Genomic DNA, 24,330 nt, shown 5'->3' on the forward strand with positions numbered 1-24,330 from the left:
TCCAGCGCGCTGTTATTGAGTGGTATTGTATCTTTATTGTTTGTTTGATAATTCATTCTAATAGTTCATAGGCTCATAAATAATTGTAAACTTAGTTTAAGGATAATAAATGATTTGATCTTACAATTGTAAATCTCCTGTCACTTTCATTTTTAAGGGTGTTTTAACGTCTCCCCACTTCACAGAACCTCTGAACTTTAGAGTTCTCTCCACACTGGGGTGTTTGGCCACCGGGGCCTTCCAGGGCGAGATCTGGGATAGGTCTGGCATCTCACAGCCCACCATGAGTCGAATGATGCCCTCAGTGCTGGAGGCCATCAAGTCCCTCAATGAGGAGTATGTTCGCTTTCCATTTGAGGACCACCAGCAAAACGTGATTAAGAGAGAATTTTATGAGATTGCTGGGTTTCCTAATGTGGTGGGTGCGATTGATTGTACTCATGTGCGTATTAAGCCACCATCGGTTAATGATTACGCGTACATCAATCGCAAAAAATTATCATTCCATCAATGTGCAGGTAATTTGTGATGCCAACCTATCCCTGCTCAATGTGGTAGCCCTGTGGCCAGGGGGGTCCCATGACTCGTTCATTTTCCAAAATAGTACCATCGGTATGCAGCTTGAGGCTGGCGCATTGCGCGGTCAGGGCCATCTCCTAGGTGAGTAGTAGGCTGTGTTTTAAATATGAAATACATTCATTTGCATTTATTCCAATTACTAACATTTCGGTGGGACTCCTGTTCTAGGGGACAAAGGTTATGCCATGTCTGAATATTTGGTAAGCCCAATGGCAGAACCAGAAACGCCACAGGAGCGCAGGTTTAACCGAGCGCACATCCACACCCGCGGGACTGTGGAGCGGTGCATTGGCCTGTTTAAAGGTGGGATGCCCATATTGTAGTTACATGTGTAGTTCTTTATTTTCTGCCATAATTTTTAATTTTTGATCAAATATTTACGTTTAATCCACCTCTGCTTGTGCCACAAAGGCAGATGGCTTTGTCTCAGCCAAACTGGGGGCACGCTGTTGTACAAACCAACCAAGGCCTGCAATATTGTGTTGGCATGTGCGGTGCTGCACAATATTGCGCAAGCCAACGGCGTGCCCCTGGAGGAGGACCAGCTGATGATGGATGACCCCATGCCCATTGACCCCCCTGAAAATCCCTACCGGAGGGGTGCACAGAGGCGGGAGGACCTCATTAGGCGTTTTTAAAATGTAAGTTATGACCGTTAGGCCGAGATACGCTACTCAATAATAATACATTTGATTTAGAATGCACTTGACATTTTTTGGCAAACCTCAAAGTGCTCCATGCAGGGTTTCAAAACATTGGCATAAAACGGCAAAGGCAACGAAACAACTATAGGCTACATGGGACCCTATAGGCTATGTTCAATGTAAAAACTAGTTAAAATCAAGGCAGACAGAAAAAACAGCTCAAGAATAATTAAGACGCTTTGCACAAGTTTCACTCACAATTCTGATTTTATTCACCGCTGGGATTCATCAGGCTGTGTAGATCGACTCGATCTACACTCGCCTACAGGTTTTGGATGGACCTGTTGATTTCTCTTAATGCCTCGATTATGCCGTCCTGTCGTTCCAGGACCGCAGCTGTCACGACCTGCACCCGTTCGGCAGCAGGGACAGAGGACGGGCCCGCTCTCTCACCGCGTGCCCCCCCTCCACTGCTGGCTGGTGCCACTGCTGCAGCAGTGGGGAGTGAGGACGCGCGCTCTCTCACCGCGCGCCCGTCCTCCCTCTCCACTGCTGCAGCAGTGGGGAGTGAGGACGCGCGCTCTCTCACCGCGCGCCCGTCCTCCCTCTCCACTGCTGACCGGTTCCACTACTACTACTACTACTGCTGCTGCTGCTACTGCTGCTGCTGCTGCTGCTGTGGAGGACAGGCCCGCTCTCTCACCGCGTGCCCCCCCTCCACTGCTGGCTGGTGCCACTGCTGCAGCAGTGGGGAGGGAGGACGCGCGCGCTCTCCCACCGCGTGCACCCCCTCCCGCTCCACTGCTGCCAGCTGGTTCCTCCTCTGGTACCACAACGGCTGCCCCCCGTTGCGCCACCACAGCTTTGGCGAGTTTGGGTTCCTGCTGGAACATGCAGGCTCTGAAATCACAAAATGTACAATGAATAAAAAAACCAAAAATGTAAATGTGTTGAACGGTGTACTCATTTATATATATATGGTCCAATGATAAGCTATACTGGTATCATCATAGGCTATGAACTTACCACCACCGTCGGCGGTGTCACCCCCTGGCACGTCCAGGCCCTCAGTGGTCTCAGGTCCCATGAGGGAGGCTATCCTCTCCTCCACCTCGCTGAGTTTTAAGTCAGGATCAGCCTGGTCAGAGGATCAGAGATGGAAATAAGCTCCCGATCTATATACAGGCTATAGCGTTTAATCAACCTGCTTTGTCTCAAGTAAACAATGTCATATCAACTTACTTGACCACCACCGGTTACCAGCTGTCTCTTCCTCAGCGCTGCCACCCGCTTTTTTGTATTCATTTTTAAATCAGACCATTTCTTCTCGACCTGAACGGTATAGACCAAATTAGCGCTTTTATATTATTATTTTGGATTATATTTTGGATTATATTATTATATTATTATATTATCCTATAGCCTACAATATAAATATTGTAGGCTATAGGATATGGCATGGCATGTATTTATTTATTTAATGTTAACATCTATATTGAAATAGAATATCAAACCTCTGCTGGTGTCCTACGGTCCAATGCCACGCTGTTGACATTTTCGGCAATTTTATTCCAGACCTTAGTTTTCAGAGTAGTTTTCATGACACTTTTAAGGCTTCCAAATAAAACGCTACGGTTCTTCTCAACCTCACTAGTTAACACATCAATCTCCACCTCAGAATAGTTTTATTTTTTTGCCGTACCGCGAGTCGCCATTGTCGCAAAAAGGAGGGCGAGTCCCCAGAAACTAGAATATTTAAAGGCGTGCCAGATTGAATTCAGCCGTGACATTTATCAAGCCTGGGACCAAATGTACGCTCGGATCAGCTGTGTAGGATTCGTTGATAAATGTGACTTCGACGTTGGTGTACGGCCGAATATATGGAAAAATATAAGACGGTTTATACGCTGCGTTGATAAATGAGGGCCAGTATCTCTATAGTCATTAAACAAAACAGGTATTTCAGATTTTTTATAATTCCATCCTGATTGGCTAAGATTGGCTTCCAAAGTTTGCATAAATGCTCCGTTTTGAACAAAATGCCTCAAATCATGAACACAGCGTGTGATTTCTGTGAAATTTTGCACTCACATTCCCACTATAGGCCGAGGAAGAAATGCCAAACATTTTCAAGTGGCAGTTTTTACCTATAACTTTGTATGCACACTCTCTTAAGCCCAAGGAAAAACCTTTGCCCTGCATTTTTCACATCTGCCTTTTATAGCGAAACCAGACCTAAGTAAAATACTTTTTTTTAATATTACTACGTAAGATTTTATTTTATTTACAAACATAATACTGATAACAAAAATACAAATAATGAAGCAGGCATACTGCCAAATAATGCAAACATAAGTGAAACACAAAGGCTCTCTGTTGGTCAAAGCTCGGGTGTTGCCCAGGTGGAAGAAGAGAAAGATGGAAGGGCAGGTATTTTATACTCTGTGGGAGACAGTGGCCAGGTGTCTCCCCTTCCCCTGATTACCCCCGACTCCACCCTCCAATCAGCACTGCAACAGAGAACAGTTAATACAGAATAGACCTGGCAAAGGCCCCAGGGGGCCATCACACATCCTGATTGGCTAAGATTGACATCTAAAGTTTGCAGGAGTGGCCCGTTTTGAACAAAATGCAAATCATGAACGCAGCGTCCGAATGCGATGAAACTCTGCATGCACATTTGCACTATGTTGAGGAACAAATGCCACCCTTTTAACATTGCCTTATTATAGCGCCAAAAGGAGGCGGATTTTTGTAAAACCATTTATTTTTGAGTGGTGCCAACCACTCCTACACCGGACCGTGTGTGTATGTCCGTCCTTCCGTATGTTTGAGCATGGCCTCAACACAAAGATGCAACCAGTTGCACTGATTCAACACAAACGTGCAACAAATGCGCCACTTAAAGACATGCACGCACGCACGCACACACACACACGCACGCACGCACGCACGCACGCACGCACGCACGCACACGTAACATGCGGACCTGCGAGGCACATACACGAGCCAGCACTGCACACGTGCGAGCCAGCAACTAAGAGTATACCTAGCGCTAAGGTAAAAGTGCAATCTTAAACAGATGAGACAAATAGGAAAATCAAATGAGCAAGAGCTAAAACAAAATAAGTGTATCGAATAAACACGATCCAATAAAACAATAAAACAAGAGCTCGTACAACTAGTAGTTAACAACAAGTAGGCAAGGCAAAGAGGAAGGGTAGTGTTTCCTGAAAGCTGTGACCGTGTAGATCGGCCAGAAGGACCACTGAGCGACGAGGCAACTTCGGTCTGCCAGGTGTCGGGCAGGGGTGTAAGCCTCGACCATAGCCTGGAGGTGAGAAGGAGTCCTTTCACTGCCCTATATAGGCTAGCACCAGGGTTTTAAACTGGATGCGAGCCGCTACGGGGAGCCAGTGTAGAGAACGGAGAAGGATAGTTGTATGGGAGAACTTGAGGCGGTTGAACACCAGACGAGCCGCAGCTTTCTGAACAAACTCCAGAGGTCTGATGGCAGACGCCGGGGCACCAGCAAGGAGGGAGTTGCAGTAGTCCAGGCGGGAGATGACAAGAGCCTGGATGAGCACCTGCGCTGCCTTCTCAGTGAGGAAGGGGCGAATCCTCCTGATGTTGTAGAGGAGGAATCTGCAGGACCGCGTTACTGATACGATGTTTGCCGAGAACGGCAGTTGGTCGTCCAGGGTCACACCCCTTATTTACCCAGAGTCCTCGCAGTTGACGTCACCACAGCATTATCAATGGTGATGGCCATGTCTCGGTGCAGACAGCCCTTCCCCGGGAGGAACATCCGCTCGGTCTTGTCCAGGTTGAGCTTCACACTCAACCTGTGAGCTTCACAAACACACACACACACACACACACACACAGGTCTGCAATCACAATAGTCACACCTGGGACCACGTGTGTCATCGCTCCGCCCCCTTTGTGTTCCTATTGGCTGGGCTTTAAACTGCCATAGCTCCAGTTCCCAGCATCGAAAACCTACAAAACCTCCTAGGTGCACTTACACGGACAATAGGGACATGCTGAAATTGCTTAAGCCCCGCTGTGTTTCTATTTGCTGGGCTTTAAACAGCCATAACTTCAGTTCCCAGCATCGAAAACTTACAAAACTTGCTAGTTGCACTTAGCCGGCTAATAGGGACAGGCTGTAATTGTTTAAGCCCTGTCCCCTCTGTGTTCCTATTGGCTGGGCTTTAAACAGCCATAACTCCAGTTCCCAGCATCGAAAATCTACAAAACTTGCTAGGTGCACTAAGATGGCCAATAGGAACAGACTGCTAATGCTTAAGCCCCACCCCCCTCTGTGTTCTTATTGGCTGGGCTTTAAACAGCCATAACTCCAGTTCCCAGCATCGAAAACCTACAAAACCTCCTAAGTGCACTTACACGGCCAATAAGGACATGCTGAAATTGCTTAAGCCCCGCCCCCTATGTGTTTCTATTGGCTGGGCTTTAAACAGCCTTAACTCCAGTTCCCAGCATCGAAAACCTATAAAACTTCCTAGGGGCACTTAGACGGCCAATAGGGTCAGGCTGAAATTGATTAAGCCACGCCCCCTCTGTGTTCCTATTGGCTGGGCTCTAAACAGCCATAACTCCAGTTCCCAGCATTGAAAACCTACGAAACTTGCTAGTTGCACTTAGCCGGCCAATAGGGACAGGCTGTAATTGTTTAAGCCCTGTCCCCTCTGTGTTCCTATTGGCTGGGCTTTAAACAGCCATAACTCCAGTTCCCAGCATCGCAACATAACAGGTGCACTTAGACGACAAGTAGGGACATGCTGAAATTGTTAAGCCCCACCCCCTCTGTTTTCCTATTGGCTGGGCATTAAACAGCCATAACTCCAGTTCCCAGCATGCTAAACTTCCGAAACTTGCTAGGTGCACTTAGACGGCCAATAGAGACAGGCTGAAATTGCTTAAGCCCCACCCACCTCTGTGTTCCTATTGGCTGGGCTTTAAACAGCCATAACTCCAGTTCCCAGCATCGAAAATCTACAAAACTTGCTAGGTGCACTTTGACGACCACTAGGGACAGGCTGTAATTGCTTAAGCCCTGCCCCCTATGTGTTCCTATTGGCTGGGCTTTAAACAGCCATAACTCCAGTTCCCAGCATCGCAACATGCTAGGTGCACTTAGACGACATGTAGGGACAGGCTGTAATTGCTATGTGTTCCTGTTGAGCAGCTTTGAAATGAATAGACAGGGATTTAACATTGTTCCTCTTCTTCATATAATTTAATGAAATTAACTCATCAAAGGCACCACTCTCTTCACATTGGGTGTGCTTTTTATATTACTCCTAAAAATTTTGTCCAAACATCACGCAAATCGGTACACATTATCTCTACAGTCACGTGAACAAGACAGATCCGTACGATTTTACATATTCCATCCTGATTGGCAAATTCCTAGCATTGCTGGCCCGCAATGGCAGATTCGTCTGGAACCAGGCTAGCGGAGACTTATATTCCGAGGAGCACTTTTTCTCGTTATAATAATAATAACAATAATAATAATAATTGTTATTATTATGAATAATAATTATAATAATTACTATTATTATTGTTGATGATGATGATGATGATGATGATGATGATGATGATGATGATGTTGTTGTTGTTAATAATCCATGCATGCATGTGGATAATTTGTTGCTAGAGTCCCCCTGGTGATATAGTGTCATTAACATATTACAAAGGGAAAAAATACATTATTTTCATATGACTGGATTGCTAATGTATGTTAAGCCCTGCCTCTACTTCTGCCTCTGCCACAGAGGGTTGTTGTGAAAGATTACGTAGTGGCATATATTGACACAGGGGATGCCATAGCACTGTGTATAAAACGTAGCAACTGGACAAGGGAGTGGTCAGACAGAGGAGGAGAGTCATGAGGGCTTCTCTAGACATACTCCTGCTTTCATACATGTACTTGACCTTGATAATGTTCTCTGCTGTGTCTTCCTCACCTTCCTCTTCTTGTGAGTCACAGGCACAGTTTAATCTCAGCAAAATGTATAAGGCTGGAGACATTGTTCTGGGTGGCATGTTTCCCATCTACTACCAGCCTGTCTTCCCTGACTTGTCTTTTACCTCCAAGCAACAGCTCCACACTTGCAAAGGGTGAGTATCACAGATACAATGCAAGCATGAGAACAGGGAGCTTGTTTTGATAGATCGTACCATAATATTAGTTGATGTTGTGTATTTCTACAAAGATAAAACATGTTCAATAAAGTAATGATTTGCGTGTTAGCTTTCTCATTCAAGGGTGGTGGTGGTCCCAGACCATGGCTTTTGCCATTACTGAGATCAACAGAAACAACAACCTTCTACCCAATGTGACTCTGGGATATCGACTCTATGATGGCTGTGTCCCGTTTGGAGGCGTCCCTGCAGCGATGGCATTGGTCAGTGGGAGAGAGAAGGTGTTTCAATTAGATGAGAGCTGTGCTGGGTCCCCTCCAGTGCTGGGAATTGTGAGTGCATCTGCCTCAAGTTCTATTCACATCTCTAGATTTTTAGGTTTGTACAGAGTGCCCATGGTAAGTTATACTTGAATCCCCCTTTACCATCACCAATGTTTAATTTAGGCTGTACATAATTATTTATAAATCTAAAATATCATTGTGGTCGGCTAGAAACTTTGTATCTCTATATAGTTCATCTTTATATGTTGCTTTTTTTTTCATAACTGAATGCCATCATATTTTGACCCCGTTAGAGCTTGTAGGTCATCCGTTTACACAATGTGTATGTTTATGTTTGAGAATCTTCACCATGTCCAAAAAAGGGAAGTCTGTCTGTGGGTTTTATACATATTTAACCAATGAGAAGTATTATCAAGAGCTTGTGACTGTATAACTAGGACTAGATGAATTGTTATTGTCACTGTGTGTTTACAGGGTTTTTTTCCCCCTTCTTTTTCCTCCTTGCTCCGCGCTGCTCACATGCTCTGCTTATAGGGAGCTGCAGACTCATTCAATGCAATTTCATGCAATTTTCTGCTGTAATCTGAAGACCAAAAGTATAAAATAATGGTTACAGTTGCAATGATTTGAGTATTTTTTCCCTGCTTTAAACAATGTATTTTCAAAGATGTGCACACATTTTCACGATTTCTCTAAAATAGCAGATCTACAAGCTTTTGCATAGCCAAAGTAAAAAATAATGGTTAAAGTGGTTAAGATCTAAAGTGACAGATGCTCACAAGGTTATAGAACAGATGCTGTGTGTCTTTGACAGGTCAGTATTATGGCCACCTGCACCTGTCTGACTGAGAGGACCCAGTTCCCGTCTTTCTTCAGAACGATGCCAAGTGATTCCTTCCAGGTGAACAGCTCTATAGACAACAATATGTTGACATCAAGTATAGTTCATGTTCCACACACTTAGCAAACACCTTCATCTATAAGTGTAATCAATATTACATATCACCATAGTAACTTTTTGAATAAATTGTACTTGTAAGCTTGTTACATATATATATATATATATATATATATATATATATATAGAGAGAGAGAGAGAGAGAGAGAGAGAGAGAGAGAGAGAGAGAGAGAGAGATACATATATATATATGTGAGCATTAGGCCTGCTGCTGGAGCTGAAGGTCTTTATTGACAGCATCACAGCATCAAAAGAGAATGATTTAGACCTTTGATTTGCTACGATGAATAGTCTAACCCAGGGGTCTTCAAAAGGGGGTCCGGGACACCTTGGGGGTCCTCAGAGTTACTACAGGGGGGCCGACAAATCTTTGTGTGATAGGAACCTTTTTCTTTCTTTTTTTACATTGACCACTTGGACCCTATAGCATCCCTATTCTGAGGGGAACATTCGCCAAAAATAGCAGATCTACAAGCTCACAACGCCTTAGGTTGTAGATCTGCTATTTTTGGCGAAGAGGTTAGGATTACAGGGTAAAATAGACCAATTATTTGTTTACTAACATTGAGACAGGACGCACAGGTGATTGTTTCACGCAATCAATTCTAAACCAGTTGTTTCGGGGTGCTGCTGGTTTCAGCACACCCCAACCCCCTCTTGTGTGTTGGCTAGTGAGGCGCGTCCTAGCGAGACCTGACAGAATGGGTTTCATTGCGCGCATACTGGTTGCACGCATACTGGTTCTTATCAGTGTGACGTCGTCTGTTAAGGGGTTTATAGAGTACAGAGCCAATAGAGAACCGAAGTCCTGACATCATTGCCAGTAGAGGGCGCTCTTCCGCTAGTTTGTGGCTTTACTTTTTGTGTTGCTATCCTCATTGGGGAACATTAACATGAATCCAACAACAAAAAACATGAGCACTGATGACAGTGCTGTCAAAGAATTCTATGAAGCTATCTATGACATCTATGAAAAAGTTTAATCTGCGACACAATGTTATACAATATGTAGTGGGGGTCCCTGCTTCTCTCTTTTGACCCCTGGTCTAACCTAAGCAGTATAAAGCACTTATCAGTCATTTCTGTATTCTTTATCAAATCAGGTGCGAGCTGTGCTCCATGTCATGAGGCGGTTCAAATGGACCTGGGTAGGATTGCTGTTCATTGACGATGACTTTAGCAGCGAACCTGCCCAGTCCTTCCGGTCTGAGCTGGCCCAGTCTGGTATGGGTTGCCTGGCGTATGCCGAGGTTCTGCCATTGGACTTGGCACGCAGTGACCCAGCTGTACTGAAGAGGATCGTCACTGTGATGAAGAGATCCACAGCTCGTGTGGTCATTGCGTTTGTATACGGGGCCCATATGGTTACGCTCATGGAAGAGGTTGGTGTCATGATTCATGTTCATTTAGGGATTCATAATTACATTTTGACTTGAAGAATATATCCAATTTAGTTGAAATGTAATTGCAAGCATTTGTTCTTAATTACTTTCTTATGTTCATCAATGTAAATGGACAGCAATAACGATAAAAAAACATATTATATATATTATATAATATATATAAATGGTAAATGATGCAAACTTAGTTGACTAAATTAACTGCAGTTTTAGTCAACTAAAATCTTCATATGACTAAAATGTGACTAAAACTAAATTGAATTTTATTCAACAGACTAAAACTGAATTCAAAGTTTGCTGTCAAAATTAACAAACACACACACACACACACACACACACACACACACACACACACACACACACACACACACACACACACACACACACACACACACACACACACACACACACACACACATCCATTTTACAGGTGGTGAAGCAGAATGTTACAGGTCTACAATGGATAGCCACTTGGCACTGGGCAACCGTAATTAACGTGCTCCAGTCTCCTCACTTCAGTCACTTCATGCCGTACATGCGAGGCACCCTGGGTTTTGCCATCCGTCGTGGAGAGATACCAGGTCTCCATGACTACATGTTAAAAATACACCCTGACAATGACCCTGACTACAGACATGAAAATAGCATGGTATGTACCGTACCTCTTCACACTCCACCTTAGCCCGTAGCACTTGACCTAGCCTTGACTACCGAGCAAAGGTTTAAAAGTAATTTAGCACGTTATTTAGACAGATGCCAGCTCCATTTGTTGACCTGATATCCTATAGTTTGTATAGTTTCAATGTACAGATTATTTATTTTAATATTATACTGTTTAGACTGATGCTAGGTTCTTAGTTTACCTATGATCCTAGATTACTGAGGCACTACACTGTGCATTTGATGTATTACCTTGTGTTTACCTTGCTTGCTGTAAATCGCTCTGGATTAAGAGTGTCTGCTAAATGCCTAAATTGTAATGTGTAAATTGTATTTAAACTGCAATTTCGAACTGATGTTTTTTATTTGTTTGCGGCAGAAAAACAGGTGATCCCTGTTTCTTTTTTTCTCACTTGTACTGGATTCTCACATGTACTGTAACATAAACATTGATCTTCAGTCTTGATGGTGTTTCTTCAGGTGAGGCAGTTTTGGGAGCACACATTTCAGTGTCAATTTGCACCCCTTCCATCAGAGTGGGTGGATGCTGGTGGACGGGTGTGTACTGGACAAGAGGACCTAAGAACGGTAGAAACTTCCATTTTGGACGTGTCTGACCTCAGAATCGTGTATAATGTGTACAAGGCTGTGTATGCCCTGGCCCATGCCCTCCATGACATGATGCAATGTGTGCCAGGAAGAGGGCCTTTCATTGGGCACAGCTGTGCCAGGTTGCAGACAATACAGCCATGGCAGGTGTGACATTAATTCACAGTTTACCTGTTAATGTTTCTAGTTGGATTCAAATTTAGAATAACAATGAAGAAGTAAATATGACATTGGTATAAAAAAAGAAAAAACAGGTATTATTACATGCAGGCAGACTATTTTGTTCAAGCTTAAAAAAACACAACACATTTTCTAATGGTCAGATTGTATGCCCCCTGTAAATGACCAGAACATTATTTATGTATTAATTTGTTTGTTTTCTTTTTTATTCATTCATTCATTCATTCATTCATTTCTTTCACAAATGTTCAAAAAATCGAAAAGATCAGATTTACAAGCTCACAACACGTTGCATTATAATAAGTTGTGAGCTTGTATTTCAGCTATTTTGCAATGGATTCAAGTGTGCCTTGATATTTTCACTTTCCCATTGGTATACCTTGGGGCACAACACGTTTGAAAACCTCTGGTGCAGTTAATACAACAACAGTCCCTGTCAGGCCCTTGCACACAGAGCTCATTGATGTTTTTTGTATTGGTCAATCTCAATCAAAACTCTTTTTAACACATTGACCGGAATCAAACTGTGTTCACATAAAAGGATCCCTGGTTAATAAGCGTCAAATGCCCTCTCCTACTAAGATATGACGTACAAAACTGAATCAAACATTTTAGTTATTTAAAGAATAGTTCATCTTTTTGCCGTTCGGTACAGGAAGAAAAGGGTGTAAAGCCTGTGGCAAGTTGACGACGCATTTTGCCTTTGTGTGTGGTTGTTATATCGTCACATTGAATAACCACACGGGTGTTGTGCAATAATCCTTTTTACTTCGATACTTCAGCATGGTACAAACAACAACATTGCACTCGTAGCATGCAAACTGAACTGAGCTATACATCCGGGTCCTGGTCTAACGTCATTCCCCAAGGCAAACCCCCAGCTCCCAGACAGTGTGTCAATGCCCCCTGCTGGACTGGCTGCTTCCCCAAGTTAGCAGTAATAAAGTAACCTCACTATATCACATTTCCTCCCCTTTAAGTAAACAGCCAGCAGTATCACCCAGTTAACCCATTTCAACCAGAAAACAATATTTCAAAAATCAGCCACTGTGAAAACACAAACATTTCCCTTTTCTCTCTCTTTTTTTTTTTTTTTTTTTTTTTTTTACAATGCAGAAAAATTGTCCTTGTACTTGTAATAAAGAAAGGCCTAAACTAGGAAGGAACGTCCTTCCAGTGAGATCAGAGCGCATTGTTGCTCTAATTCTGGAACGAATCTCACTCTAAGTAACAAAGTCTTTGAGGTGCTCGGGCGCATGCCTTTCCCGCCCCGACCGTCTCACCTCTGACACTGCAGGGGGGTCTGATGGGACCGGAATCTCCGGCTCCGGCTGAGTGTCCCTTGGTTCACTCAGAGCAGGCTCTCTGGCTTCCATCACTGCAGGCGGGGGGCCCACAGCGCCGCCACTAGTGTCCTCTGACTCCACTGCTCCCGCCTCTGGCATCCCGCTGGGCACAGTGTCCATCAGCCTGGCACGGACCTGATCCACATGCCTCTTTACGATGTGGCCATTTCCAACAATGACCGTATAGGACACGGGGCCTGATGAGCTATGGATGACGGCAGGGATCCACTTGGGACCATAGGAGTAGTTCTTGATGTACACCTTATCTCCAGGCGCAAAACATCTCAGTCTCTTGGTTGTGTCATGACACTCTTTCTGTTTCTGCTGCTTTCGCTGCACTTTCGCCGTTACATCTGGCATGAGCAGGTCGAATTGAGAACGGGGCCTCCTGGCCATCATTAACTCCGCCGGTGACACACCGGTTGTGGCATGCGGTGTGATGCGGTAGTTGAATAGGAACCTTGAAACTCTGGTTTGTATAGTCCCTTCTGTGATCTTCTTCATTCCGTCTTTAAAAGTCTGGACGGCCCTCTCGGCCAGCCCATTAGTGGATGGGTGAAACGGGGCTGACCTCACATGCTGAATGCCATTGTTCCTCATGAATGCCTCGAACTCTTCGCTCGTGAAACAGCTGCCATTATCCGAAAACGCACATTTTTGGTAAGCCGAAAATACTGAAACTCTGGCGCAGCTTCTCTATGGTGGCTTGGGACGTGGATGTTTTCATGGGGTAGACGTCCATCCACTTTGAGTGAGCATCCACTATCACCAGGAACATTGCTCCTAAGAAAGGCCCTGCATAGTCTATGTGGATTCTCGACCACGGTGACTCAGGCCACTCCCATGGATGTAGCGGTGCACTGGGTGGTGACTTCTGGTGTTTTTGACACTCCTCACACGCCCTCACTTCATTCTCCACATCCTGGTCCATGCCCGGCCACCATACATATGATCTCGCCAGGCTTTTCATCCTAGACATGCCCGAGTGGGACTGGTGCAGTAACTTCAGTATCTTAACCTTTCCCTTTGTGGGAATGATCACCCTGGCTCCCCAGAGCACACAGCCGTCTCTCACACTCAGCTCCATCTCTCTCTGGTGAAATGGCTGGAATTGAGCATCTGTTTTTTTAGGCCACCCCTTCAATACATATTCATGGACTTGTGATAAGATCACATCTCTCGCCGTCCAGCGCTTCAGTTGTTGGGTGTCGACCAGTGAGTCATCCAGTAAATCCATCATTAAAACTTGTTCTGTTTCCACTTTGTCACTCCCTGTTTCAGGCAGGGGCAGCCTGCTTAAGGCGTCAGCATTTGCATGTTTTGTCCCTTCTTTGTACACAATGTTGTACTCATAGGCGCTCAGGTGAACCGCCCACCTCTGTACTCTGGGGGAGCCCATTTGTGGGATAGCCTTCCTCACATCGAAAAGAGAGATCAGTGGCTTGTGATCCGTATAGATGGTGAAAGTACGTCCATACAGGTACTTGTGAAACTTTTTTATTCCAAACATCACAGCCAAGCCTTCCTTGTCCAGTTGCGAATATCCCTTTTCAGCAGGGGCTAGTGTGCGCGACATGAAGCCCAGAGGTCGCTCGCCTCCATCCTCCATCCGGTGTGACAGAACAGCGCCCACTCCATATGGAGAAGCGTCACAAGAAAGAATTAATTCCCTGTCAGCTGAATAGTGCACCAGGACTGCTGCAGTGGTCAGCAGGGCCTTGGACCTTTGAAAAACCTCCTCCTGGTTCCTCTTCCATGCCCAACGCACATCCTTTCTTAATAGTTCATGTAGTGGGGCCAGCAAGGTTGACAAATTTGGCAAGAAGCGGCCATAGTAATTCAAGAGCCCTAAATAGGACTTTAACTCTGTGACATTTGTCGGGGCAGGGGCGTCCACTATGGCTTTCACTTTTTTTTGTACAGGGTGAAGCCCCTGGGCATCCACTCTATGGCCCAGATACTCTACTGCCTCCTGCATGAATGTGCACTTACTCCTTCTTAATCTCAGCCCGGCCTCTTTCAACCTGGTCAATGCAGTGTCAAGGTTTGCAAGGTGGTCAGCCTCATTTTTTCCACTGACCAAAATGTCGTCCAAGTACACAGCCACAAATGGGATTCCTCTTAACAGACTTTCCATAGTCCGCTGAAATATGGCTGGTGCTGACGCCACCCCGAACGGCAGCCTGTTGTATGTGAACAGTCCTCTATGTGTGTTGACTGTCAGATATTTCTTGGACTCCTCATCCATGAGGATCTGCTGATAAGCATGACTCATATCTAATTTTGAGAACCGCTGTCCTCCGGACAGGGCTGCCAACAGGTCTTCCACTCGGGGTATGGGATACTGTTCCAGGGATGAGACTGTGTTCACAGTGAGTTTGTAGTCCCCACATAGCCTTATGGCTCCTGTAGGCTTCAGAATCGGGACAACAGGTGCAGCCCACTCAGCATATTTCACCGGTGTGATAATATTTTCTTTCAACAGTCTGTCTATTTCCTCATCTACTTTTGCGCGCATAGCATAGGGAACAGACCTTGGACGGAAGAATCTTGGACTAGCCTCCGCTTTCACATGGATGGTGGCTTTAGTACCTATAAGGGTGCCCAACTCCTCCTTGAACACTTCCTCATGTTGGCTCAACACCTGCTGCAGTGTTGTGTTGTCCTCCACTTTTATGTTTTGCACTGCTGATCGTGCTCCGGGTCTGGCCTTTATTTCTTTCCAGCTTAGATGTATCTCCTCCAGCCAGCCACGTCCCAACAAGCTGGGGCCCTCCCCCTCCACCACAACGAGGGGCAGTTTCTTTATTTGCTGCTTGTATGCAACCTTGACCTGGGCGACCCCTAGTACTCCAACAGGGTCCCCTGTGTAAGTTTCCAACTTGACTCTGATGGGCTTTACACTTGGCCTTTTGTTTTCAATCCACAAACTTTTGAACTGATTTTCGTTCATCACTGTAAGACTGCAGCCTGTATCTATTTCCAAGTTAACCTCTTTCCCATTCAGCTTCATCCCCACCATGTAAGGGTCTACTTTTCTCAGGTGCCCTTCACTCATGCGCCCGAGTCTGAATGTCATGCAGCTCATTGAGAATGTGTCCTCTCCCGAGCTGTTACTCTCGCCCTCATCCTGATTTTCATGCACCTTGTGTGAGCGGTAACTGGCACTCTGTCTCTTTTCGCCCCCCGTCGGTCTTCTGCCCCCTTGGTAATTTTTATTTTTGCTCAGGCACGCCCTGGATATGTGCCCCACTTTACCACATGCATGACATTTCTCCTGTTTAAACTTACAGTCGGCTGCCGTATGTCTGGTTCCCTTGCACCGGTAACACTCCTTGACGTCACCTTTGAACGCAGCCCGAGCCTCGCTTGGGCCAGCGTTAACGTTGAAACACTTCCCTGTGTCACTCACATTTTGAAGATCCCGAGCATTCTTGTTTGCAGTCTCCACCGATATGGCGATCTGTAACGCCTTCTCAAAAGTGAGACCTGCCTCCGCCAGGAGACGTCTCTGTGTCCTGTCGTCATTTATTCCACAGACAATCCTGTCCCTTAATCTGTCCTGTAAAGTGGCACCGTAGTTACAGTCCTGAGCTAGCCGACGCAGCTCAGCCACATAGTCCATTACCGCCTCCTCCGTCTTGCGATTGCGTGAATCAAACTTGAACCTTTGCACAATTTCACTGGGTTTTGGATCATAGTGATTCTTTAGAAGTAGTACTAGTTCCTGGTATGTCTTGTCCTTTGGCTTTTCAGGGCTGAGAAGGCTCTTCATCAGCCTGTAGGGTGCTGGACCTACTACACTTATCAGTATAGCCCGCTGTTTGTCCCCGTCATCAATTCCATTTGCCGCAAAAAACTGCTCCAGGATCTCGCAATACTCTTCCCACGTCTGGGACTTCTCATCAAACGCCCCCACCGTGCCAATGGTAGCCATGTTTTGATCCTCGTCGCCAAAAGATGTTATATCGTCACATTGAATAACCACACGGGTGTTGTGCAATAATCCTTTTTACTTCGATACTTCAGCATGGTACAAACAACAACATTGCACTCGTAGCATGCAAACTGAACTGAGCTATACATCCGGGTCCTGGTCTAACGTCATTCCCCAAGGCAAACCCCCAGCTCCCAGACAGTGTGTCAATGCCCCCTGCTGGACTGGCTGCTTCCCCAAGTTAGCAGTAATAAAGTAACCTCACTATATCACAGTGGTCTAGCCTTGTATATCTCTATGGGATGTACAATATGCTAAGTGCTAAAAGAGTTATTTTAAATATTGTCGTGATGCTCATATTAACTGAATGAAGTTAATGATATATATACATATATCTATATCTATATGTATATATATATATATATACATCAGACCATACAGTATGTATATTGTACATTGTATGCAGTAGTATCTTGTTCTTCATAATTTTACTCATCACCATTTCTAGCTTGTGTATTTCCTGGAAAAGGTCAACTTCACCACATCATTTGGTGATCATGTAACATTTGATGAGAGTGGTGATGCTTTACCAATCTATGATGTCATAAACTGGGCGTGGCTCCCTGATGGAAGCACAAAGGCTCAGAATGTAGGCGTGTTCAAGAAGTCAGCCTCCGCAGGTGAAGAACTCATCCTTGATGAAGACAGAATATTCTGGAACTTTGAATCCAAAAAGGTCACTCTCTCTTTCTACAATAGCTACTGTTGAGCTAATGATGTGAATATCATTTATTATCTCCACTAGGCCGCCAGATCTGGAGGTGGAGACCATGTGTTTTCCATGTTTTCAATTGGCCTCATGGTGGCGCTGTAACAAATAGCATTTGTACATGTTTGGAGTAATACAGGCTTTACTGGTGGCATTCCAGGGCAAACTGCGGGGGGTGGTCGCTAATACTCTCGTAGATATAAAAATGTTAAAATCGATAAAATACATCTACGATAGTCTTGATCTAAGGATAACGGTGAAGATGGATCTGACACATAGTTTCAGTGTTAAAACGGATAAATGAATTGCTGTCTGTGGTTCTATATGGGCTGTGACAATAATTTTGACAAATAATAGCTCGCAGTAACGTACTGAAAAAAAAAAAAGAACTATAAACTTGTTTATTTTTGTAACCATGAACTTTTGTTAAATTTTTTGAATTATGAACTGAAGTTCATTTGTATCATTCAAATGTTTCATATTAAATGCCAATTTGCAATGATTGCATTCAACATTTCTTCAGGCCTATTTGACCAAAAATTGTGAACGCAGCACCCGATCTACCCCAAATTTGAATGAGGGGCCTCCAAATGAACACAGCTAAAGGAGATTTGCTACAAATGTCTGAACACAAATCGGGAATGATTGATCCAAAAAGATGTGAGAAGCCTATTTCTTACACCAAATAATAAAAAAATACCTTTTTAAATTGGATCAGCATTTGGGGCCTCTAAGGAGCACACTAGGCCTGTCCCCGACTAAGGATTTGTTTAGTCGACTCTAATTGGCGACTAATTGCCAATAGTCGACTGGCAGTCGACTAATACAAAAAAAACCATTTTATTTAAAAGGGCCAAGTCTACACAGTTTGTTTTGTCTCCAGCAGAGTTTCTAGTGTCTCTATCTCTCTCTGGAAGAGGTTGCACATGAACTCTGCAGCCGCACTGAGGCGCTCAACACAAACAATACCAATACAAAGACGAGGAATAAGAAGAATAAAGTGGAATTTACGTGTGGTTGCAGGTGTAGACTTGGCCAAAAAAACATTTAAAACATTTTTGGCCCTTAAAAAAAAAAAAAAAAAAATTCGACTAGAGTCGACTAAGAGACACTTAGTCGACTCGGACCCCCCGCGACTAACCAGTCGACTAGTCGACTTAGTCGAGGTCAGGCCTAGAGCACACCTCCAAAAGCATTTTCATTTTTGCCCATAGGGGGCAGCCACAATTGCACCAGAAAAAGTGGCACCATATGTTGTGGAAATACTATTCCCCACAGCTTCCTCATGCCCTGATGGTCGCAAACCATGACTTAAACAGCCTTGGCTAGGCAACCTATCTGGTGGAGATATGTGCTCCGACAAAGCCACACTTTTTTTCCAGGTTTAGTCTGAAATTGATCACTGTTGCTTTCCTCTATAGCCTCCCCATTCAGTGTGCAGTGAGAGTTGTTCCCCTGGAACCCGTCTGGCCAGAAGGAAAGGGGAACCTGTCTGCTGCTTTGACTGCATTGCTTGTTCTGAGGGAGAGATCAGCAATGAGACAGGTAGGTTTACATTATGTAGCTATAGGTCATCTTTAGGACGATACTGTCCATTTAACCTCGCTCTCCTTGTTAGACTCTACAGAGTGCACCAGTTGTCCAGAGGACTTCTGGTCCAATCCCCAGCATGACCATTGTATCCATAAGAGCGTGGAGTTCCTCTCCTTCTATGAGGCCCTGGGTATCTCCTTGACAACCATCGCATTGCTAGGCACACTTATGTGTGCCATTGTCCTGGGAATTTTCATCTATCATCGAGACACACCCATGGTACGCGCCAACAACTCAGAACTCAGCTTCCAACTTTTATTGTCACTCAAACTATGTTTCATGTGTTCACTTCTGTTCATTGGCCGTCCCAGGGCCTGGACCTGTCAGCTGAGGCATGCAATATTTGGGATCAGCTTTGTGCTGTGTGTCTCGTGTATCCTGGTAAAGACTATGGTGGTGTTGGTCGTGTTCAAGGCCTCTAAGCCTGGGGCTGCAGACATGCTGAAGTTTTTTGGTGCTATGCAGCAGAGAGGAACAGTTCTGGTTCTTACTTTCATCCAGGCAATAATCTGCATAGCCTGGCTTGTGTCATTCTCACCAGCTCCTCATAAAAACACACAATACCGCAGTGATAAGATCATCTATGAATGTAGTGTGGGATCAACCGTTGGTTTTGCAGTGTTACTAGGTTATATTGGTTTACTGGCACTCCTCAGTTTCCTCCTAGCATTCATGGCAAGGAATCTCCCAGACAACTTCAATGAAGCCAAGTTAATCACTTTCAGCATGTTGATCTTCTGTGCCGTGTGGATAGCCTTCATCCCAGCATATATCAGCTCTCCAGGCAAATATGCAGATGTGGTGGAGGTATTTGCTATTTTAGCATCTAGTTTTGGTCTATTGTTGGCATTGTTTGGCCCAAAGTGTTATACCATCCTGCTGAGACCTGAGAGAAACACTAAGAAGTCCATCATGGGTCGAGGCTCCACCAAGTAGCAGCAGTGTACTAACACCTATTCATAAAAAAATAAAATAAAACATATTGTAATGTAATAAACAGAATCAAACATCCACGTGTGTGTGTGTGTGTGTGTGTGTGTGTGTGTGCGTGTGCGCGTGTGCGTGCGTGCGTACGTGCGTGCGTGTATGTGTGTAAATATATTGAAGTCAATGGAGTGACATTCCATAAATAGACTATCATGGGGATGTCTGCCTTGTATAACTCACCCCCAGAATGAGTTTCAGCCACAGGTACTGACATCTGGGTCTGGTGCTCTTGAACATAGGGATATGAGAACCAAGACAGTGAGTGGTTCCTGAGCCGAGTTATAGGAGACGGAAGTCCTCCAAAATATGATGCTCCATAGACTTAAAGAGGTGTTTCACTTTAAAACACTTCTGGGGTCATTTTCACGTCTACTCCAACTTTTGTTTGTTGGATTCAATATTTAGATATTTGATATTAATTGATTGTAGGTGCAGGTGTTCATGGTGACACACACACACACACACACACACACACACACACACACACACACACACACACACGCACACACACACACACACACACAGAGCACTTCATTCATTCATTAGAAGGACATTAGAAGCCGGTGCGCTGTAACGGCTGCACTGCGACCCAGTGTGCCTTGTCTTGCTGTAACTGTGTACTTGTACTGTACCTGTGACATTAACTTGTATTTGTATTTGTGTTGCATACATGGCTGCTGTGTCGTAAACGAATTTCAGTGTGAACTGTGTAGGGATCACACACTGGATGATATCGCAGCATATGTATACAGGACGTAATTATCTCATAAACCATATAAATATGATTTATGAATCAATTACAATAGAATAATACATACATATAGATATATATATATATATATTATTATTGAAACTGTCACTGTAATGTAACGTGAGTTCTTGGACAGGTTTGTATAAATGTCAGTTTAATCAGAGAGAGATAATCCTTAACTGGTTCAACAAAAGAGGCCAAAAATCATTGCTTTCCAGTTACAATAAAATTGGGTTTATTCAGACTTCACTGTTACAAGTATTTATAAAGCAACGTTTGGGAAACAGAAACTTATGTTGTGTATGTAGTTAAATGTGGGGAGATAAAAAAACAGGAGAGAGAAAAAGTCACAGAGAGTAAAAGAAGGAATCGCATTGGGAATGCATTATTGTAACACCTTCTGAGTTATGCTCAACTATAACAGATATTCTCTTGTAAACACAGTAACGTCGCCTTAAGATTAATGCACAAATCAAAATGGTTCAAACACACCTTTAGACCCGGATGGGGCCTGAGTCCGGAGACTCTGGGTTCGGGAGAAAGGTACACAGCCGCGCTCTAAAGCCCAACTTGGCACTGGTTCTAGCGAGTGGTCTCAGAGTTCGGGAATCTCAGTGTAAAGGCAATACTGAGTTGGCGTCGACGGTGTCGGAGACCGGGTCGCCAAGTTGACCGCGGTGATGTCCTCTTGGAGAAGGGCGCACTGGTGCTCTTTCAGTGCTCGCTGCCGCTGGGAGACGAGAGTGAGGCCGTGGTAGGCCTCCGTGCTACAGGGACTTGTGTGTCCCTTGGATCGCGTCGTTGGTTGGCTGGAGCCGACAGGAGGTCCGGTCTGGACCTCCTCCTCTGTGGTTCCGTGTTGAAGAGCCCTAGGAAGGTGATTAACCCTCCTCGTCGTTGGTTGGTGATGGGAGAGCCAGGGAGAGGGTCATCCCTTGGCGGCTTTGAGCAAAGAGTGTGGTCTGTGTGGGATCTATATACCCTAAAATCCTTTCATGTGGTCAAATGTCATTACTATGCTAATTCCTTATCTGGCGCGGGTGTCACGACTCCTGGACAGGAGAGCCCAGACATTGTGGCGCTTGACCAATCTCTTGGTCAATTCTCAACCCAAGACACACATTTGGTAATTACAACATAGTTAATACATTTGTTCATTATTGTCCATAGTTCATATGTCGTCTTCATGAGGTCACGTGCAAAATGTCTTTTTGTGGCAAACCGGGGTTTTCAATGCGCTCCAAAGAGAGAGAGAGCGAGAGAGAGAGAGAAGAGGGGGGGGGGGGGGAGTTCACAAAGGGGGCAGTGTGCCTTTTTCACCTCCCGGTGTGGAGGTGACGGCCATCTGCCTGAATGATCTCCAAGGCCTGCTTTCTAGCAAGATTTGCCCTTCCTTCCTGGTTCTCATCTTTGATGTCATCTACGTTATCTTTAGCAGGATGGGAGAGAGATAGTGGGACATTCCAAACAGCTCCTTGGTGAGCAGTCTGGAATTTACGGTTTGTCCGCAACGTCTCTCTCTGTTATCACCGTGTCGATTACAACTGACAATAAAGTACTATTTTTTTTTCTTTTTAGGATGTGTTTTCAATGAGTCTAACGCAGTTAACGTGAAGTTGGAAGGTGAACGGCCTTATATAGGAGGGGGGCGTGTCTGATCAAATTAATATCAAATATCTAAATATTGAATCAAACTACTTAAAAGTCAGAATAGACATGAAAATGTCCCAAGAAGTGTTTTAAAGTCAGACATCCATTTCAATGTATTATGAGTGACCAAGGGCAGGAAGGTGCTATACTGTAGCTCATTGATTGGCATGAGGTGCCATAGTAGTTTGGGTGGTACTACTTTGGTTGGACCCAAATGCATGGCTCAGAGGCACTCGGACAGCCAGCCTGGTTGTTCATAATATCATTATTACTCAAGAGGTCAGAGTGAGTCCAGACGTCATGGTCTCCATATTCGGACATGGTCGATCCGGGACCACACATTTGGACATGGATGACTCCTCATGACCTCATCGCAATGACAGAAGCAAACATGGCTGGACGCTATACAGGAAAGTCAAGTGCATTGTCAGTCAAGACAGCTAGATGGCCCTGCTCCCTCTGTGTACTGGTCTCACCAGCGATAGGTTACCCAGTGAGCTAAACACTCAGTTCAATAACTCAAGTAGAAGCCAGGACTTGTTTTTGAAGCTTTACTGAACCAAAGTGTGAAACTGAAACAAAGCATAAAACAATACAGAATGTTTCAGAATGAATGTAAATACAATACACTTATTAAAGAATATAACAAATAATTAATTAAGTATGTATAGCATACAACCAAGATAGGCACTGTATTCACTAACAGAGAATTAACCCAAGAGGTAAATATTGCACACAGGTGGTGATGGACAGGTGAGTACTGTACTGTATGCAAACAGTGAAGTAGGGAATAATTCTCAACACAGCATAAAATAACATTCTCTTTTCACAGGCTTACAAACAATGAAGGCAAGTATTCAGTAAATGATGAATTGACATTAGCTAGAAACATTAGCATAGTCCCAGTAGGCCATCATTAGCATCCACAATGGCATGGAGAAAATAATATGACTTTCTGCTATAGTTCACAAATAAGGGGTGCTCTTATCAACAATATACGTCTCATAAACAAGTATACTTACAGACCTTGCGTCTTAATAAGCATGTGAAGAGGATGGAGACAGAGGAACAATTCACACTGACACATTAGTTAGAGGCACATTGTAGCCATGGATTCTCTTCCTTATCTGAGAACAACATCCTGTCTAGACAGGAAATTAATTGAGTACTGATTTAAACATGTAACTTTCAGCAGGGGGCTCCAAAACAACAAAACAGTCTATTCAGTCCAAAACACTCCATGTATTAACATCGCAGAGCTGAACTTCGAGACTGTCCAAATTCCTGTTCTTGGAATTAAACTTGATGAGATTGCAATAGTCTCTACTGAAGCTAATTCCAGATCACTCTGGTTACGTCCTGATCGGACACCATCTTTCTAGCCAGACCTGTGGCCTACTGTATGAAGTAACAAGATGTCCTCCACCTGCAGAAATGTAAGTTAGGCAGACCCAACCAAGAGGAGGACAACGTGCCCGTCTCGCTTCAATGTTTACAATCTTTGTGGCCCAGGTAAAGGAACATCATCAGAGGGCAGCACCAAATGTACCTCCACCAAAGAACTACATACACCTGCTCAAGGCATTTCACAAGGCGCAGATTCATCCCCCTCAAGTGGTGAGGTGGTGGGCCAGCTGCATCATGAAACCATTATGGAAGCTGCAACAGCAGGAGGTTGGAGACCTGATAGAAGAGGTTAGCCTCATCAAGTCTGACTGCTCATCAAGATGGTGTAGTTCAAAAGAACCCTCACCAAGAGCCCCGGTGCTCTGGTGGAGACTCTTGCCGTCCATTGAGATGGCATGGTTC

At 44.5% G+C, this 24,330-nt stretch overlaps 2 protein-coding genes across 2 annotated transcripts; both read left to right on the forward strand.

Annotated features, from left to right (window-relative positions):
• The first annotated feature begins 577 nt into the window (after positions 1 to 577).
• On the forward strand, positions 578 to 1,719 carry LOC308089952 (putative nuclease HARBI1). Its single transcript, XM_080434929.1, has 4 exons — positions 578 to 660; positions 748 to 882; positions 991 to 1,220; positions 1,612 to 1,719. The coding sequence occupies exons 1-3, from the start codon at positions 615 to 617 to the stop codon at positions 1,215 to 1,217; spliced, it is 408 nt and encodes a 135-aa protein (XP_080291055.1). The 5' UTR covers positions 578 to 614; the 3' UTR covers positions 1,218 to 1,220; positions 1,612 to 1,719.
• Positions 1,720 to 16,895: 15,176 nt separating this feature from the next.
• Positions 16,896 to 20,069, forward strand: LOC308090908 (extracellular calcium-sensing receptor-like; the record flags this gene model as incomplete). Its single annotated transcript, XM_080436181.1, has 4 exons — positions 16,896 to 17,018; positions 17,280 to 17,507; positions 18,962 to 19,085; positions 19,159 to 20,069. 4 exons carry the CDS (start codon positions 16,896 to 16,898, stop codon positions 20,067 to 20,069), a joined length of 1,386 nt encoding a protein of 461 aa, XP_080292307.1.
• Positions 20,070 to 24,330: the final 4,261 nt, after the last annotated feature.

This window comes from Gymnoscopelus braueri (assembly GCF_963280865.1).
Source record: "Gymnoscopelus braueri genome assembly, chromosome: 8".
Lineage (NCBI taxonomy): Eukaryota > Metazoa > Chordata > Actinopteri > Myctophiformes > Myctophidae > Gymnoscopelus > Gymnoscopelus braueri.

Coding starts and splice junctions, on each gene's coding strand:
- LOC308089952 (XM_080434929.1), top strand. CDS start 615: ATGCAGCTTGAGGCTGGCGCATTGCGCGGTCAGGGCCATCTCCTAG. Junction 661..747: donor CGGTCAGGGCCATCTCCTAG/GTGAGTAGTAGG, acceptor CTCCTGTTCTAG/GGGACAAAGGTTATGCCATG. Junction 883..990: donor GTGCATTGGCCTGTTTAAAG/GTGGGATGCCCA, acceptor TGTGCCACAAAG/GCAGATGGCTTTGTCTCAGC.